The 18171-nt window shown below is 41.9% G+C and overlaps 1 protein-coding gene across 3 annotated transcripts in view; it reads left to right on the forward strand.

Moving 5' to 3' along the window:
• SUSD6 (sushi domain containing 6) overlaps window positions 1–18171 on the forward strand; it is an 82988-nt gene that overhangs the window by 22577 nt on the left and 42240 nt on the right. For 2 of the 3 annotated variants that reach the window (XM_030451989.1, XM_030451990.1), the window contains 2 exons: window positions 11445–11633; window positions 16333–16362. In XM_030451989.1, coding sequence (XP_030307849.1) covers window positions 11513–11633; window positions 16333–16362 — 151 coding nt within the window. In that variant the 5' untranslated portion in view covers window positions 11445–11512. The remainder of the gene's footprint in view (window positions 1–11444; window positions 11634–16332; window positions 16363–18171) is intronic. The other variant, XM_030451991.1, reaches the window with a different exon arrangement.

Raw genomic sequence — 18171 nt, forward strand, 5'->3', positions numbered from 1 at the left:
GTGCAAAGGGAGACAAAGACGATAGTCTGTTGTCCAGAGCCAACTGTTGCTTACATCTGTTAAGTGTCATGCTCAACTCACCCAGAAAAGCAGTTTAAGGTGAACTAGAATGCATATAAAATCAGGCAGAGGTTGGCCTTTCCACAAAATGAAGCTTGGAAGTGGCCTTTTAAACCCTGAAGGAAGCCCAAGCAATTGCAAATGACAGACCACCATCTCCTCTGGATAGTGCTGTAGTATATGACACTTGCAATATAATCTTTCCTTGACCATCGGAGGTAGAGCTGCAGATGACATCTGGCATTTTTTAATGCCAGATGTACATTTAGTTAAGAGAAATTATCTTAAATTAAGATATTAGCTTAAAAATAATTCAATAAACTCAATTCCTATGCAAGGACTGTTTCTGGAAACTCTGCATAATGGTTTTTTTTTTCCTGTGGAGAAGAATGAGAAACTCAGTTAATGTGTGCATATGAGACAGTTGCCAATGTGTTTATGTTTAGACCTTTCTGCAAGCTACAGGTTTTCTTATTTGTAAAGGCTGCCTTGCTTCGTTTCTTTTAAGCTGTTCCTTCAGTGCTTTACTGTTACTTTCTACTGCTTGTTTAAGAGATGCAAGAGAATTGTTGAGCAAGTTTCTGTTACAGATGCAAGGTAATTGCTCCTCTTTTCGCCACCCCCCTTCCCCCCCACCCCGCCCCTTTAGCATTTGTAGGAACTAACACGTATCTTGCTTTGTTTTTTAGCGAATGGATTTAGCACGTTGTTTATCACGTCTTTTAGCAAAGTTTTAGACTGTAAAGGTGAAAGGAGAGCAGCTATAGTGAGGATGACTGCTGACTCTTGAAATACTGAACTGCATGTCAGATTGACAAAATGGAGAAGCCAAATTTAATCTTAGGAGTACAGTAATAAAGGGACTGGGTGAATTCCCTTTGAGAAGCTCACTTGAAAATAGATTAAATGAACATGAAAATCCTCTGCTGTTGAAAGTAATTTTAAATCTTAATATTGCAGTTTTTGGTGGGTTGCATATTAATTTTGCTGTCCTGTAAGCTCTTGTAGCTGATCTCTTTCTGCTGCTGCTCGGAGCACTACATGACAGGTAAAAACTTGAATGGGATATCTAGCTTGCTTTGTAGCAATTCTAATAACCTTTATTTAATCAATTCACCCTGAAGAAACCTTGTCTCCAGAGACAGGAAATTGCTTGGGGATTACTGGCTATGACAGGACCTTCATAGTTAGTTGTAAAATGTCAGGCGAGGGGGAATCAATTGTCCTTTAAAGGCAGTTGAAGCTGGAGTTGCTGCACTTTTCCCATGAGGCTGAGTGGAGGTCACTGGGAATTTCTTGACAAATAGTTTGATGGCTTGCGTGTACTTGCACTGTGCGCTTGGAGACTTGTCCAAACCTCAGGCAAAGCAGAATGACCTGTTTCACAAATGGATGCACTCTTAGCTGCTTGTAGTTTGGCAGAGTTGTTTCCTACCCTGCAGAGAGTGAAGAGTTAAATGTGCCCTAATTACGGGTAAGGGGAAAGGACCTTCGATGACTTAGTTCTGTGGAGGGAAGAGTTATCTGGGGCAGTGTGTGTGGTATTCTTCATGGTCAAGTGCCCATCCTGTTGACATTTAATATAAGCATGCTGGAGAAGTAACAAAATGCAGAAATCCAGAGAAAAGTCTATACTCTTTTCCCTCTTCTTCGTTGTGCTTTGTGGAAGCTTGCCTGTTAGCCGACCCATCCGGGGGTTGGAGGACTATGGCCAGAGACAGCACCTGGGAGCAGTGTGTTTGGTGGAGGGACAGCAATTGCTTTCAGGGAGGCAGCTGCCCCCAGGTCACTCATAGGATGCTTTACCTCTAGCTTCTGGTCCCAATGGTGAAGAGGCACTGACTGTGGCTTTATCCAGGAGTTGTCTTCCCACATGAGAGTTTTGGGAGGGAATCTCATCTTTGGGAGGGTTTTCCCTGGAGCTTTGAGGCGATCTTGGCAAAACCAAGCTGTGCTTTTGCTGTTGAAGGTGGTCTAGGGAAAAAGTCAAGGTGTGAAGCAGAAGGTTAAATACCATTTATCTTGTAACTCCTGGGTGTATCTCCTTCTGACCTAGCACTGGCACATGCATGATTCTTGCTTGCATGCAGCAGCACTTTGTAGTCTTTCTTACTGTTGCATGAAGCTATGATTTCCTTCCAGAGCTAACTGCTGACTCTTGCTATCTTGCTTTGTGCAACTTTTTCCCCCCTCTTTTGGCTTTGATTTCATTTGACTTCCTGTAACTCAACAAGCTGATGTTGCCTTTGGCTGTTGTGGAGAACTCTCACACAGCTTTCTGGCTTTTAATTTGCATGGAAACCAGAATGCTTGGAGCCCTGATGTAGGGGGAAGGTTTAGATCTAGAGCATCTTTAAACATAGTAAAGGATTCCTGACACACTTTATGTGACCCTGCTCTGGCAGAGGGGTTGGACTAGATATTCTTTCATGGTCCCCCCCAAACCCTAATTTGCTGTGATTTCTTTCTTTCTGTGATTTAATGCAGATTGAAAATAGAGCTGGTTTTAGGAGCAAGAAGCCTATTCAGTAACTTAGCCCAGCATGTTGTACTGGCTGCTTGCTTAAGTTCCACATGCTATAGGCTTTGGCAGCAAAGCTGAGGTGGGAGCTCCTTACCTGTCCGCAGCTGCTGCTTCCACTGGCCTCAGAGCTGCACCAGTGCCAGGGCCCAGATTCCCCAAGTTCCTGAGAGTTGCATCAGCATTGTGGAGGGAATGGTTAACTGCAACGTGGGTGTGGGAGCAGCAGCTTCAGGAGCAAGAAGTCATCCTTCAGCTTAAATAGCCCTGCAAGCCTGTAAGTGCTCAAATGGTTGAGGGAGAAGTCCTTAACCGTAGGTAGCTCTGCAAAGGGGCTGAGCTAGGCTATGGGTCAGTGAAGGCTGGAGGAGCTGCTGCAGCTAGATAAACAAGGTGGTGAACACTAACTACTGGGCAGTGCTCCTGGGCTGCCTCAAGACACATTGCTTGCCACTACTCGGGGAGCTGGGGAATGGTGATCTCTATGACACTTGTAGAGTTGGTTCTGCAGGGGGCTGAGTATATAATTACAACTGATCCCTTGTTAGAAAAATCAAATTAAGTGCAGCCTTTTGAGAGAAGCCAGTTAGAGGGAAAAGGCTGCTTCCTGTGCTCTCTCTGAGGACTCCTATTTCCCACCTTCTTTTCTCTCAGCTCTTGAGTATTGATTTTTGAGATTAATTGATGGTGCCTTGTCTAGAGCCTGAAAGCCTTAGGTCAAGTATTGGGGTGGATTCTGGTGTGCCTGCCTGGGCCACCTTCTGCCACTGCCCTTGACCATAGTCCCATGGGAGAGCAGTTCTGGGTGTAGACAATGTACTAATCACCCCACAGCTTTATTAGCTTGGAATGGTGATGCAAAACTTGAATTCTCCTTTTTCATCTGTCCACTGGCAAGAGCGATGTGGCTGGGCAATATGGGGTGAAATGTGCTCGATGCCATGGCTATCAGTGTCTGCCACAGCGAGGGTTCGTGGCAATAAATATTCTTCTGTGGCATTAGCAGAATGCATCCTAAATAGGAAAAGCAATAGGAAACATTAAATGACTTTGCTGCTACTAAAGAAGGAGAAGTAAAGGGGAAATAGTGAGATAATAGATACGAATCCAAGCCATGGTGCTGAGACTTTTTGAAGGCCTACTTTTTCCCCTCTCCTTGTTGAGATTTATTGTAATAGTTTTTTGCTGTGTCAGATTCCTGAATGCTGTCTCAGAACCAGAACCAGAGTTTGAAACTCGGCTTTTAAATTTTGTCAGTTTTGTCCACGATACCGGGCTGTTGTAAGGTGAAGTTTTCACAGGACTTATGGGGCGCTCTTTATCTCAGAGTTTGTGTGTGTGTGTGTCTGTGAAAAGACCTTTTTGCTGGCAAGCATCCAAACATTAAGAATTTGTTATCCTAGAAGGTTCTGATATTACAGCCTGTCTATTGAAGGCATCCTTGTACAGAAACTGTCATACAAATAATAAGCACTACACAGCAATTGCCATAATCCCACAGAGGAAGGTGTTTTCCTATCTGGGGTGGCAGCTTCTAAACTTGAGTTGTGTCATATAGCTGTGCATTTAGGAATAAACTTAGGAGCACCTCCATCTTCTAGTATAGTTCCTTATTTTAATGTCAGACTGATTCAATTAAGTTGATATATAGAGGGCTTTGATACTAAAAAGTTTTCCCAAATGGATGTCCCCTTCAAATGGCTGTGCTGCCTGATAGTGTTGCAGCTGTGTGTGTAGCAGGCAGGTGGTTTTAGCCACATCAGTTGAAATGAAAGAACAACAATTGGTAAGGATGGGGAGAGTCATGTTCTAGAAGTGAGGGTTATAAAATAAGCTTTTACTGTACATGGGCCTTCCTGTGCATTCCTGAAACAGATGAACACAGCTGCATAAGTGAGAAAAGTATCCTGGATGGTATTCAAGAGACTTCACCAATCCAGTGCTGCTTCTAGAACCCTGTTCTTACTGAAAGCAGCATTTCAGGCTTGTATGTGGTTTTAAGAGGTTCTGCCTTCGCACGTCTGTTTTTTTTTTTATTCTGCTTCCCTGAAGCCATTTCAGTTTACTGTGAGTTTTCTTTTTTAAGACTCATTATTTTTGGAAAGCGTTCTGGAACATTTTGTGCATATGGTCCTGTGTAAATGTGCTGCTTTACTGATTAAAGCTGCAAGTATGAAACCTGGCCTTGCTGATGCAGTGTGGCAGGGGGAAAATGCTGAAACAATTGCTTCCAAAGGGAATGCTTTAAATATTGAAACCACACAAACGTATTTAAAAAAACAAACAACAAAACAAACAAAAAACCCAACCATAACCAACCAACTAAAAAACAGCCCCCCAAAATTCCCAGCTGACCAACCAATAAAAAAAAAAAAAAGCCTAACCAATCAACCAAAAAAACAAACACAAGAAAAGCCAAAAACTGGTAAAGATTGTGTATGAGATGTGTTCTGCACAATCCCCCAGCCTCTACTTTCTCCCATAGATGGCATTGATGCAAGTATGCTTTAAAAACAAAACAAAACAAACAAAACCCACAACAACAAAAAAACCAACACAAAAACCTCACCAATCCCTTAAAGCACATTCTTAGGTTCTTTTTTCCCCCCCCATACATTAACCTGTCTTACTCTCCTCTCTGCTCCTCCACAGCTCTGCTTTTCCTTCCTACTGGTGCCTGGGAGTTCACAACCTGCCCATAACTCCTTCCCTATTTGGAAGGAGAGTTGCATTTCCATCTCTTATCTTCCTCCCCCCAGTTAAACCAGAAAAAAGTTTCCAGTGAAATTCTGTGATTTCCAAGAAAACTTCTTAAAACTTGGGAAGCTAATGGTACCTAGGGCTTCCAACGAGGAAATAAAAATAGGACTCTGCATTTTAGTCATAAAATTCAAATCTCTGACTGTCAGACCTGGCATGACCACCATAGTGCTTGGAAATGGGAAAGGATCTTCACAAGACTGAGGCTTTCTTACAGTTTCATTTTTCAGAAAGTATTGGTATTTGCAAGAATGAAACCGGGTCCTAGAGTAAGCTCTGCTCTTTGGTGTCCTGTTTGATGTGTCAGAGGATAGGAAAGCAAGTTAAGTTGGACACAAAACATTGTATGGCTAAAAGGCTATGATGTAGTACAATGTTACTGTGTGTTGGTGCCTGGGAGTATCTTGCTTGGTTTGTTCCCTGAGGTTTGGTGTCTGAAGCTGTCTGTCTCGAAGTGTTCTCTTTTGGGGGCCCATTCACATGTCTTTGGGGGAAGGTGGAATTTACTGCTGCAATGCACAGATTTATTAAGAAGACCTGTGTGGCTGGTGGGATAGTTCTTAGAGCTTTAATATACAATGCAAAAGGATGACAGTTTAGACTGTAGGAGGTGTAAATCTGAACTGTGACTGACAGTGATGCAGCAATGAACTTTTAAAGTGTGCAGTGAAAATATGCTTGCTCTGATTTTCCTTGAGGGATCCAGGAACCCCTCATTTGGCTGACTTGTACCCAGTGAGTTCATCCTCTGTGCAAAAAGTTTTCAAAATGTCTCGTGGTTCTCAAGGGGTTACTGCATGGAAAATTGTTGAGGGCCAAGGGCTGGAATCTGAGGTGGTGTTTTCTTTCTGGTGCTTCTCACGTTTGCATAAGTGTTCTTAAAGAAGCTCTAGGCCTCTTGTTAATTTTCATGGGCTGGATAATTAGGGATGGAGTAAGATGACAAACAAGGTATTCTGAGCCCCAGCAGCATGCTGTGGTCCTTGTTATGCTTAAGAATTTCCCTGTTCATCACACTGGGCTGAGGAATGGTAAACCATTTGGGGTTAGTCCACAACTGACTTCACATTTTCCATTCTGCAATGAAGAGTGAAGAATACTGAATACCACTGCTTTCCCCCCTTGGGAACCTTGCAGCTCTTCTTTGCACACCTTGATAAATTTGTTTCTTCCTTGTTCCTTACCTCTAAGGGCACTGTTGGAGTTGCAGCTTGTTTGGTCCCCACAGGAATATCTTTGAGCCTGCTGTGCATTTCTCTTTGGGCTGCAGCAGGGAAAAAGCTCATATACAAATATTGCACCCAACTGGAAGGGAAATAGATGGAGGAAGGAAGTGGTCCCTGCCTTCAGCTCACAGAAGAATATGCTTGGCTAACCTTAGGATGACTTCTCCTGGAATGTTGGGTGAGATAAGGAGGCAAGCAAGGGAGGGGTGCACAAGCATGATCTAGATGCAAACAGGACTTTAGACTGTGATATGATAGAGAGAGGAGGAGTCTGGGGAATAAGCTATGTAAATTGGTGAATCTTAGAGGTTTATTCATTTCAGGCTAGTGGGACTTTTCCAGTTGTAAGGTATTGGTTTTCCTACAGTGATTAATACTTTTCTGTTTTAAAGCTTAGCTGCTCATTGAAAGCAGACAAAAAAAGCATACGAAAAACTTAGCAATTAGGAGTGAGAATAAAATCCTTTGAACCAATGTGTTCACCTTAGGTTCCTCCTGCAGCATGACCATGAGGTGAGAATAGTCCTTGTGCTTAGTCTTTCAAAAAGTATGCTGTGCACACCCATCATTCATGCTGCTGCTAAAACCATTTTTGTGTGCATTCAAGTGATAGCAAACAATTTCTGTGAGGGGGAAACTATGGAGAGAAAATAGAGATTTCTGATGTGCATGAGGATAACGAATTTTCTTCTGGCAAATTTCAAGTATTTAAAAGCAAGCCAGTAGCATTCCAAACATACTGAACATTTCTCCAAACAAACTGGAGAATTCAGGTTGCAAACCTGTTTTCCAGCAGCAGTGCCATAGGACAGAAGCTGTGCCAGGCATCTTGAACAACTGGAGAGCCTCAGACTGTCCAGCCCACCCCTCTGACATTCCATGTCCTTGGTGCACTACCCAAATCTGGTTCTCTTTCATGTCCTGAGCATATTACAATTCAAAGAACAGTACTCCTAAGTACTTAGAAGGCCTTCTGTGACAAAATAGGGAAAATTGAGGAAATTTATTCATAATCTTGGGGAAATGTATGTATGCTTGCAAAGGTGTCTTAGATCAAGGGATATGAGTTGGCAGCTTCTAAAGGACTAGAAGATAAATGGCAGAGGTCCACACACAGCTTATCTTGGGAAAAGCTCTTGCCATATATGAATGAGTGATCTTTGGAAGTGGCTGACTGTGGTTTAAAATCAAGCAGAGAAAGTCTGCATGATTTCAGTGCAAGCAGATTCCTATTTCATAGAGTTTATGTAGAAGTGAACTGCTGTTTGATGTATGCGTAGGGCTGGTCTTGCAGTGAGGGGGGAACTGGTGCTGAAGCATCACTGGTAAGATGGCATGTTGACTAGAATTGAAGAAAAGAAAGAGCACGGAATAGCTGCAGCCTGGGAGAAATTGGTAACATTCACAGAGATGGTATGAGGCTATTAACTTTGGGGCCATAGGGGATGGTTTATTAGTATATTAGGTTTATTTTCTTGTCTGTATTTAGTAGGTGTTTTTCAAAATGAGCATCAAAATAAAATCACACACATTGTGAACATCACAATAAAAAACCACCTAGTGATGTTCTCTTAATCTCCCCTCCTTGCTGTATTCATGAGAACTGCTGGCTATACTAAATATTATCTTTGGAAACATCTCTGTTAAACTTAATCCTCCTACAATCCTTCAGCCTAGGCTGTGCCATGTGAGATGAGTCTGAAGTGTCCTTGCTCCATATAGTCATGCTGCTGGTGGCTTCTGCCTCATTGTTTCCAGGATCCAATAAAGAAACCATCCTGTTCCTTAATGCTGTGTGCAAACAGGGGATTGCTTTGATTCACATGAACCCATGAATTGTTAAGCTATCTCCCTGACTGTGTCTCTGACAAAAGTGTGTGCTCTGCAGTGCACTTGACTTAACTTTTGGAGGTGCAGGGCTGAAGAGTTATGAAAGCTGCTTCCCCCTGAGCTGTAGGTCTAAGGAATGTGCTAAAACAACAGCCAACTTTAAGAGAATTGGATGTCTGTCTAAATAACTTCCCAACCACTAGCTCCCCTCTGGGAAGAAGGATGCTTTCTTATCCAGCCAGAATCTCTTTCTTCTAATTTTGCTAAGAAAAAGTCAAGGCTGGGAACAAGTTTTGTAACTTGTCTGCAGCCTGGGGAGGTTCCTTGCAGGCGGTACCTGTGCTCATTGTCTCCTAACAATTGAGGGGTTTATCGATGCTATCTTTCACTAAATGGTTTTGCTGCCTTTGTGTCTCCTTCAAATCCCACACTGAACTAAATCAGCTTAGTGGGATGTTCCTGGAGGCCTAGCAGCAGCAATTTACAGCATTCCTTGTGGGCAGCCTTGTGCTTCCATCAGACAGGATTCCTGATAACCTGGGGCTCAAGTGACTTAGTAGCCTAGACGAGATGGAAAAACCGTGGGTGACTTCAGAAGAAAGAAGAGACACAGTGCTGTGCTTTAGAGCAATCTGTTAGTGAACTGAGAATAAGCAATAATTAATTCCCCCAGTAGATAGGCTTAGTTTAGGTATCTCCAACTTGGTTGTTGTTCAGAGACGAGAATTGAACTTACAACCTTTAGGAGGAGAAAAACCTCTTGGGCAAGGTAGCACACTTCAGGTGGCTCAGCAAATTCTGTGATAATTGTGTGCCCTCTTCCCTAACTCTCCTGGCTGCTAGTATGTCACCCAACAAGCTCTGTTCCAAGGGCAGGAAAGGCCACGCTTAAAAGACACCCTGGCAAGACTTGCAGAGTTTGTTATACTAATGGAGCTTCATTAAATTGGAACAGGGAGGACAGACCTGTCTTGATCTAATCAGAAGGGCCATTTGCTGAAGGTGGTGCATCGCTTTGTCACAGCTGTAATTCAGTGTTAAGCAGTGACTCCTAGAAGAAAGCAGCCACCTGATGGCCTGGAGTACAAGCCAGAATCTGGCTTCTTCCAGTTGTATAATCAGAGACCTGACTTGAGAATAGGGAGCAGATGTACAGACTGGCTGGCTTGGCTTTCTTCACAGAGGGGTATTTTTTAGTTTGGTGGTCTAATTGTTGCTGAAGAAAATCTAGCAGATGAATGGCAGCGTCTGTGCTCCTTTCTGCATGGTAGGAGTTTGGTGAACAAAGCGTTGGCTTCTTGTCTGTGAAGACATGAGAAATCTATAGGCTCTTCTACAGGGTTGAGTGGTATAACTTCACTTAACTCCCTCTGAATGAAGCAAGAAACAAAAGGGACAGACCCAGTTTATTGTGGTATCAGCTCCAGACTTGTCACATGGCAGTTTAAATGTCACTTTGAAATGACATTTCAAGGTAGGGAGGGGTGTGTGCAGACAAGGAATTCTTTTTTGGTAGAGATTAATTGACTTAAAAGACAGCCCTTCCATGAAGCAAATACAAGCAAAGCAGTGACATGAATCTGAAGAACACCTCTTCTCACTAGGATGACTTCCAGGTTTAACAACAAATTTACTTCTTTCCTCCCATATAACGCAGCTTCTTTTTTGCCTGAGTAACTGGAGATTTGAGTTGTGGCTGTTTCTTGGTTCTGTGATCAACACTAGTGTGTTGACTTTATCTCAGAAGTACCTAAGGTTCTGAAACTCATCCTGACTTTCCTAATGAATAGGAACACTAACCCAGCTCTCCTATCTGTTCTCAGGGGGTAGGAAAGAGTCTCTGAATCTCTCAAATGTGTTAAGAGTAATCCAGAAATTTTGGATTTCTATGGGAAACCCCACCACAAAATCCTTCTTCAGTATGAACATCTATTTAACTAAAGAAGCTATGGCTGAGTGGAGTTTCTCTCAAAATTAAAAGTGTTCCTGTGGCTGTAGGTAAAGAAACATTAATGTCTGCATTTTTATATCCAAGAGCTGTAGAGATTTGTGTAAGGAATAGCAGGCTAGAAGTGCACAGGTGTTGCAATGTGTCTCTGTGTATTTTGTTTGAGTGTTGGTGTTTTTTGGGGGGCATTTTCTTTAGTTCATCACTGACCTAGTTGTCTTCATCTCAGTTGTCTCCCTTCTCCTTTATAATACCAGTACACACAAATTTTTAGTCCCAACTTTCTTTCATGAGCACTGAAGTTACGCATGATATCCTTATTCTTCCATATCCAAAGTTACCATATTAGGTCAGTGGAGCATGTTCTGCTGGGTCTTTTTCCCTCATTAAAAAATAGGGATTCAGCTTTATGCTTTCTTAATTTCCCAGCTGGGCTTTGTGTGTTCGCTGTGACAGTGCCTGATACGCTACAGGCTGAATCCCTCAGTCCTCAGGTATGAGCAGTGTCACATCCTGCAATTTTAATTACTATTTTCAGAACATTATACTTGAAGTTTGCAAGCTGCTTGACATTCTTCCTCATGAGTGTGTTTGCCTGCCTGCTGACTGCCTCCCAGGTTTGCTGTTCCTCTCCAGGTGGCTGAAGAAGTATTTGATTTATTTGTCTTAGCTGTCTAGTACAGTCTGCTGTGTCTTGGAGACCTGAAAGGTAGTGGGAAGGTAGGAAGGCCGACACTCTTGAAGTTATTTTGAAACAAATTATCCAGATGCTGTGTCCTCTGGGGTTGTCTTGAAAGGTGTAAGTAATTGTAAGCTAGGCAGTCTTCACACCTGAAATACTAGAGGGTGAGTGGAAAGTTCTCATCTCACTATAATGTGTCTGTCTGCCTATAATGTGTCATAGTATTTTCTGTGTGTAAGATCACTTTTTCTGTTCCTGTTTCCTTGTGAGCTATGAATACTTGTTAATTTTCCTAATGCTAGAACATGCAAAAGGTCAGACTTGTTAATTTCTGAATTTCTTTTTCCTCCCCTCCCCAGATGTTGTAGGTGTTTTACTCAATAATTACTGTTTCTTTCTTTGTCTTTGTTTTTGTAGACCTGAGGTGTTCCTGACCGACCAGATCTTTTGGGAATTTTTTGAAAAGGAATTCTGGTGGCTAAAAGATGTGCCATGGAATGGTAGCACCAAAGAGCAACACAGGATTGTCTCTTGCCTTGACTAGCCATGGGTTATTTGTTTTGCTAGTTATCTTCAGTACCTTTATCTTGGAAACACAGGCCACAGGTGAGTGAAACCTTTGCATATATTTCAGGGAGGAGGAGATGTCTAAATATTGAAGTGGCCTTATTTTTATGGGGAAGGTGGTGGTGGCTGCACTTGTACACATCTTCCTGTACTCCAGAAAAAAACCCCAAACATTGCTACTTGTTAAGCAGAGAGGGCAGATTCTGAACTGAACAAGTCTTGCATATTAATAAATAGTTCCTTGTCCTTTAGCTTGTCATTTTGATTTTCCCTACTTTTTTCCTATCTCCATTTTCATCCTTTCACTGCAGCTGGTGGCCCTGCACTGTCTCAAGAGCATGGGCCACATTTCAGATAAGTGAAATATTTGGTTGAATGGAGGTTTAGATAAGATATTAGGAGAAACTCTTTACTGAAAAGGTTATAAAACACTGGAAACAGGCTACCCAGGAAGGTCGTTGAATCACCATTCCTTAATGTGTTAGACATAGTACTTAGGGACATGGTTTCTCAGTGGACTCTACTCAGCTAGGTTAATGGTTGCACTTGGTGCTCCAAAAGGTCTTTTCCAATCAAAACAATTCTGTGATTCTCATGTACACAATCTTATCTGTGTGCCCTCTAGTCACTGCTCATCATGTGAAGTAGTTTTGGAAGCACAGACTCTCTGGTTCTTCCCACAGCTGAAGGATCCATTCAGCAGTTCCTTGTGTGCTGTCTTACACCTTAGCACCTGCTAATGGCACCGTTCTAGCAGATCATCTTTGCAGCTTGAATTTTTGCTTTCCCCTTTGTAACTTCTCTATTTATCTCATGCACAATTGTGAATAATCTTAACAGCAGTGCAGTGGGATGACATGTAGAATGTCAACAGAGTTAAGGGGATCTGCCTCTTAGAAATCAGTGGAAAAAGAAAACATACTGGATACTCACAAGAGGTAGTACATGTGCTTGTCAGCAGCCCCTGAAATATGCCTTTCACCACAGCTGTGGTGTAGTTTTTGTCTGTAAAGAGATGCTTGGTCATAAATGTCATGGGGTGGGAGGTATAACTTTGTGCTTGTGCACAGAACATAGAAAATGAGTTCAAAAAGGGATGTAGAATTGATGTCAGCAGCTGTTGCAATGTAGAACAGTAATTTGCCTTTGAAAACAGAATGCTGGTTCTCAACATAATTTGTAAAAGTCCTCTTTATTTGACATGTGCCACCTGAAAATATCCCATGACCAATACTCCGCAGTACCAGTGAAGCTCAGAGTGTCATCTGTGTGGTAGAGTGGTATAAATGTTGGTTGCCAGATGCCCTCAAAACAGAGGTGAAGTTGTACAGAAAAGTCTGCTAGTGCTGAAAACTGCTGAAGGAGAAGTTAATCTCCTTTTAGTATCTCTGCCTTTTCACGTTAGAAGAGAGAGGCTGCTAAAATCAGGTATCCCAGACTTGTCATCCTGGCCTGATTTTGATTTTGTAGGTAGTGAGGGATTGGGATGCTACAAGAGAATGACAAATTGGCAAAGCATATAGTGAGAGTGGGGAAGAGACAAAGTCTTTTTGGATCTGGTCTATCCTTGTTTTTTTCCCAGTCTTGGTGTTATTGATATTATTCTCTGTCTCGTTTCAGATGTAGGCCTCTCAGATACGCCTCCCAGCTTGGGGCTGGAGTGTACCAACCCCAGCTGCAACTCCAATTACACACTGCAGCACCTTCCTATTGAGTCTGTAATCAGTATGCAAATGCCTTGTGCTACACGGGGCTGCTGGGTGGGGAAAGGCAGCCACAGCCTAGGCAAGCCTTTTTAGTATCATGTTTGATTCATCTAGTCACATAACAAAAGCACTAGTTAAGCATGTCAAAAGACCCAGGAGTGGTTCTGCATTTTTTCCCTTCCTGTGTGCCTTCTGCTTCAGGACCTGAAATCAAGCTGTGGTAAACTGATCAAGACAGATCATCAGTTAAATAGGATTACAGTGGCTTGGCATGAACCATTTCCTACAGGGGAAGTGAGAAAGTGAGTGTGTGTGTAGGGCAGCCCAAGATCGTAGCAGAGGGCAAGATCTACAGCGAAAAAAAATCTTGTGGGAGGGGCTCATTGAGGAGTGCTTCCATGTACCTATTTTCTTAGACTGGGAGGTAGCAACCCATCTGCCAATTGCTGGAAGGGATGGGGGTGCTCAGTGATGTGTCATGGTCCCAGAGAGCTGCACCTGCAGCAGCCTGCCAGCCATGACTAACATTAATGAGCAAGTCAGCTGAGGAATAGAGGGACAGATGGAGAAACAAAGAATAATGGCAAGGCACTTGAAAAATCATCTTTCCCTCATCTTTGTCCCCCAGCCAGCCCACCATCCTCACTTTATTACTTTACATAAGCAAAATAATTTGGAATGGGCAGAGCAAAGCAGTGTTAACATGCAGCAGGAGATTGTATTAAATCTCTTGATGGTAATGCTTATCTTGAATGCTGTGGCAATGTGACATGCTCACAATTGCTACAAAGCTGAAGAATGTTCTCATAAAAGACAAACATGGAGACAATGGCTGGCTCAGCTCTGAGTGACAAAGCAGAGCTTTTTTGATTCATGTGCTTAAAAGCATATGATATATATTGTATTGTGATACTTCTGCTGTTTAGAAATGCTATTGCTTGAGTTCCGGGAGGCTTAGACATATATTCATGTTCTGGGCAGGAATGGATTCTCTTTGCTACCTCATTAATACAGAGGATAGACTTATTTCCAGTCAGCAAGCATCTGCTCTGTCCTCTGATAATGCATAGATTTTATTTATACATGGATTTTAAAGAAAAATCTTCAGCACTTAGTCTCAAGCAATCTGTCCAAATATCCTGAAGTTCCATGAGATGAGTAAGGCGAGTTGTTTAGTCATTAGACACACTTCAGAATTTGGGGAAACTGGGAGATATCAGTGAATATAAAAATAACTGCTGCACGTATTTTAGCACATAACTAATGCAGCATTGGGTGATGGGCAAGATATGAAGCTGTGTCAAAGAAGGAAGATTTATGGAAACTTCTGTGCTGCTCAGAAATAGTTTTTGAGCTTTATTGCTTGTCCTTTTTTCCCATCTGGCAAGTTCTCCAAGATCAGTTTGGGAAAATGAAGGAAATGAGCAGGTGAGGAGACTTGGTAAGCAAGGACTGTAAATGTGGAGTTCTTCATCTTTTTCTTCTGTTTTTTTAAGGTTTATGTGAAATGTAGCTGAAATCTGGGGTGCTTCATAGATAGAGATGGGGAGTTTTTTAGGCATTGGAGAGGAGCAGTAACAACCATTTTGTCTGCTTTTGTACAAATAATGCTTCTCTATTCTTCAGTGTTTTTTGGGGGAGTGGGGGGGTGGAGTTTGGGGGTTTTTGTGTTTTGTTGTTGGTGGTGGTTTCTGTTGTTGTTGTTTTTATTATTTTTAATTTTTGCTCTCTCCCATCTCTGGCCCTTAAGATTACTCCCAAGTTCTCAAAGACCTTATGTTTGTATCATTAATGTTGGTCTTTCTCTCTGACCAGGCTATTTTTAGAAGGATGACTCTGGATCATAAGTTGTTCATTAAATTTCAACATGTAGTCTGTAAAATACTCTGAAAAAAGCTTCGTGTCATTAGTGTTCCAAATGGTATAACATCTTTTGGATTCATAACCAGCTCTGACAGAAATCTATCCAAATATAGGTTGGTTTTTTTTTATTATTGCTATAATAGCATCACCTGGTCCTAGAAAATGCAAATAAAGTTGTTGGTGAAAGTATTAAACATTCTGAGTTAAGCAAATATCAATACCTATAAGGGAGAGAGATTAAATATTAACCTTTAATAATGCAGGCTGGATGAACCTAAGTCCATTTAAATCTAGACACAGCCTGATTTTTATTGACTGATCACATGTGAAGTGCTGTAAAGCTAACTCTTTAATTTTTAGGATTTCCATTAAAGTGATAAATTGAGCTTGAATTAACTGAAATGACTTCATTCCTGTGTGTTGTCTCTGACGCAAATGCAGCCAGTCTGCTGCTTGGTGCTCTAAGGTCTTTTCAGTGCCAAGGTTATTCTACATAGAAGCTCTTTGATACCAGTGGTATTTGTTTGCATTGCATAGAACAGCATGTTAGAGCACACTTCAGTCATTGAGCAGATTCAGACTTGTTCCTGTTCTTTGGGGATCTGTGCAAAGCAGAGATTTTTTTGGTCTCTAATTATGCATCTGAATGGAATATGTTTATACAGCTTGGGATAAACTGAATGGTCATGAAGACAAGGATGCTGTAACACTGGATGGCCAGACAGAGGTGTGTGGAGGTGTTATGCGTGAACAGAGGATCTTGATTCTAACCTGCATGCTTCGTGTAGGTGAAGCAGGGTCAGCCCAGAGAGTTGTGAATTTGTCCATGGCAAGGAGGAGCCATTCAGGTGCATTTCTTCTTTCCAGTGCTCTTGGAGAGCTTAGTAAGAGCAGAATAGTATGGAAGAGCATGGTGAGGACCTGCAGAATAATGGCCAGGCAGCAGAAGTGCCTAGGAAGCAGGTGCAGATGGATCCAGAATTAGACTGTTCAAATAGTAATAACAATCACTCTATTATTACATTGATCCAGACAGTGTTGTTTAAGCAGCTGGCATGAAGGGAGTAATAGGGATTTCAAGAAGCCACACAACTTGTGAAATATTAACCAGTTCTAATGGTTGAAGGATGAATTAAAGCAATCCTGAATTTTCCCTTTGTCTGTCCTAGGCTGGCTCAGCAAATCCAAAGGACCTGCATGTGAGTAGACTTATATTCACTACTGTGCTATGAGAAATGTGTGATGTTCTACTGGTTAATATAAATGACTGTGAGCTGGAATTCCCATTATGCTGTTGTTGTGTTGAATAGGCTGAGATCCATCTTTGTGCCCCATTTCCATTTTTTGTCACGTTATTTCTATTTGGTAAAGATGACTGCCCTCAGTTTGAGGAAATACATTTCAGAGCTTGAAGAGATCGCTGTGCCTTCTATAGTATTCAGCTTCAAATAACTTGAAAAGGGAAAAAAATATTAAAATGCAGAGAGAGATGCTGCTTGTGAGAGTTTTCATAGGCTCATAATCATAGGGAAGAGTAGGCAAGCTGAAGCAAAAAACTTTTGTTTCATTTAAACAAGAAAGGTGAACAACTCATCACAGAGCTTGTGTCTGGATATATTCCATACTTCTTGTCATTTCCTGTGCTCAGAGAAAGTTTAAAATCTTGCCTGTGTGCATGTTATGGATCTATGTAACTTTGGAAAGCTTATTTGGCTTCTGTATCTTGCTCTAAATATACCAAATTCTGTATAAATCTTTGTTGAACTCTGAAATTTGATCTGTTTAGTCTGAACATTCCCCTCTCCTCAAAAAAAAACCAAAAAAACAACCCAAAAAAAGCAATATAGGAACAGAGTCTGAGGGCAGTAAGTTCATAGTGAAGCATTTAAAGGTGTGGGAGAGGATTTTTACCACCTACCACATTTTGGTTTCAGAGAATGGGAAGTGGGAGAAGAGCTGATGAAATCTTCTGAATCCTGGGTTCTTATCCAGTGCCTGAACTTTACTCCTGGCAAGACTGGTATCACACATTCCTAACATTAAGGAACTTTCAATTCTCAGCCATGGTTAGAAGCAGGAAAATAACCTGCTCTAGGAAAAAACTTGAGTCGTTTGGTCCAACTCAGTTGTTTGGGTTAGAATGAGAAAGATGGAAACTGGTAGGAGCTTCATTGTAGAAGGAAGCAGGAGGGATGATGAATGGCATGGGGTTTTGTTTTTTTTTTCCAAGGGAAATTATTTGTGAACTTAAGTCCAGATTCAGACTCATCAGCATCCTGGTGTCCTTTGATGACTGCTGCCTGCTAGGTTGAAGATACAGACTTGTCTGGATCCATAAGAAGCTTCCTTCTACTGCTGAGTCCTTCCTCTTTAATCTACTTAAGCCAATCATTTGGGAAAAGTTTGGATCTGTTCCTAGTCTCATGGGAAAAGTTGTGACATCAGGACAGAAGAAAGTTTGCTTGTTGTCACTTAGTGCCATTTGACAATTTCTCTGCAACCTCTGTCCCTTTTGAGTCCTAAACTGGTTACCATAAATGCTGAGGCATTGTGGTTTTAGGATATGCTGAATGTTTTTCAGCTGTGCAGTCCACGTCTGCCATTGCTTTTCCAACCCTAATGTTTAACTGTAGCAGCACAAGCAGTTACCACCTAGTTTTTATGATGCCAGATATTACTAGCTCTGCAGTGGGGGTGGCAGGACAAGAAGTAAATCTGCTCTGGAACTGTGTCAAACTTCAGCCTGGGCTGTTCCAGCAGCATTTGCAGTAATAGCTGGTGTGTGGTATGTGAAGCTGTGTAATAGGTATGTCCTTAGCCTGCTTACATGGTTAATAAGGGGGAAGCAAGTGGTAGGGGAAGGTGGGTAGCTGTAAACTGTCAAATCTTTAGCTTTTGTGGATGAATCTGTGTTAAACCTGTCAATCTATGTTTACATGAGGCTTGCTAAAACACTGCTGGTAACAAACTGCTGATAGTCAAGAGTGAAGGTGGGGTGCTGAGGGCAC

Source organism: Calypte anna, chromosome 5A (assembly GCF_003957555.1).
Source record: "Calypte anna isolate BGI_N300 chromosome 5A, bCalAnn1_v1.p, whole genome shotgun sequence".
In the NCBI taxonomy this organism is placed as follows: domain Eukaryota; kingdom Metazoa; phylum Chordata; class Aves; order Apodiformes; family Trochilidae; genus Calypte; species Calypte anna.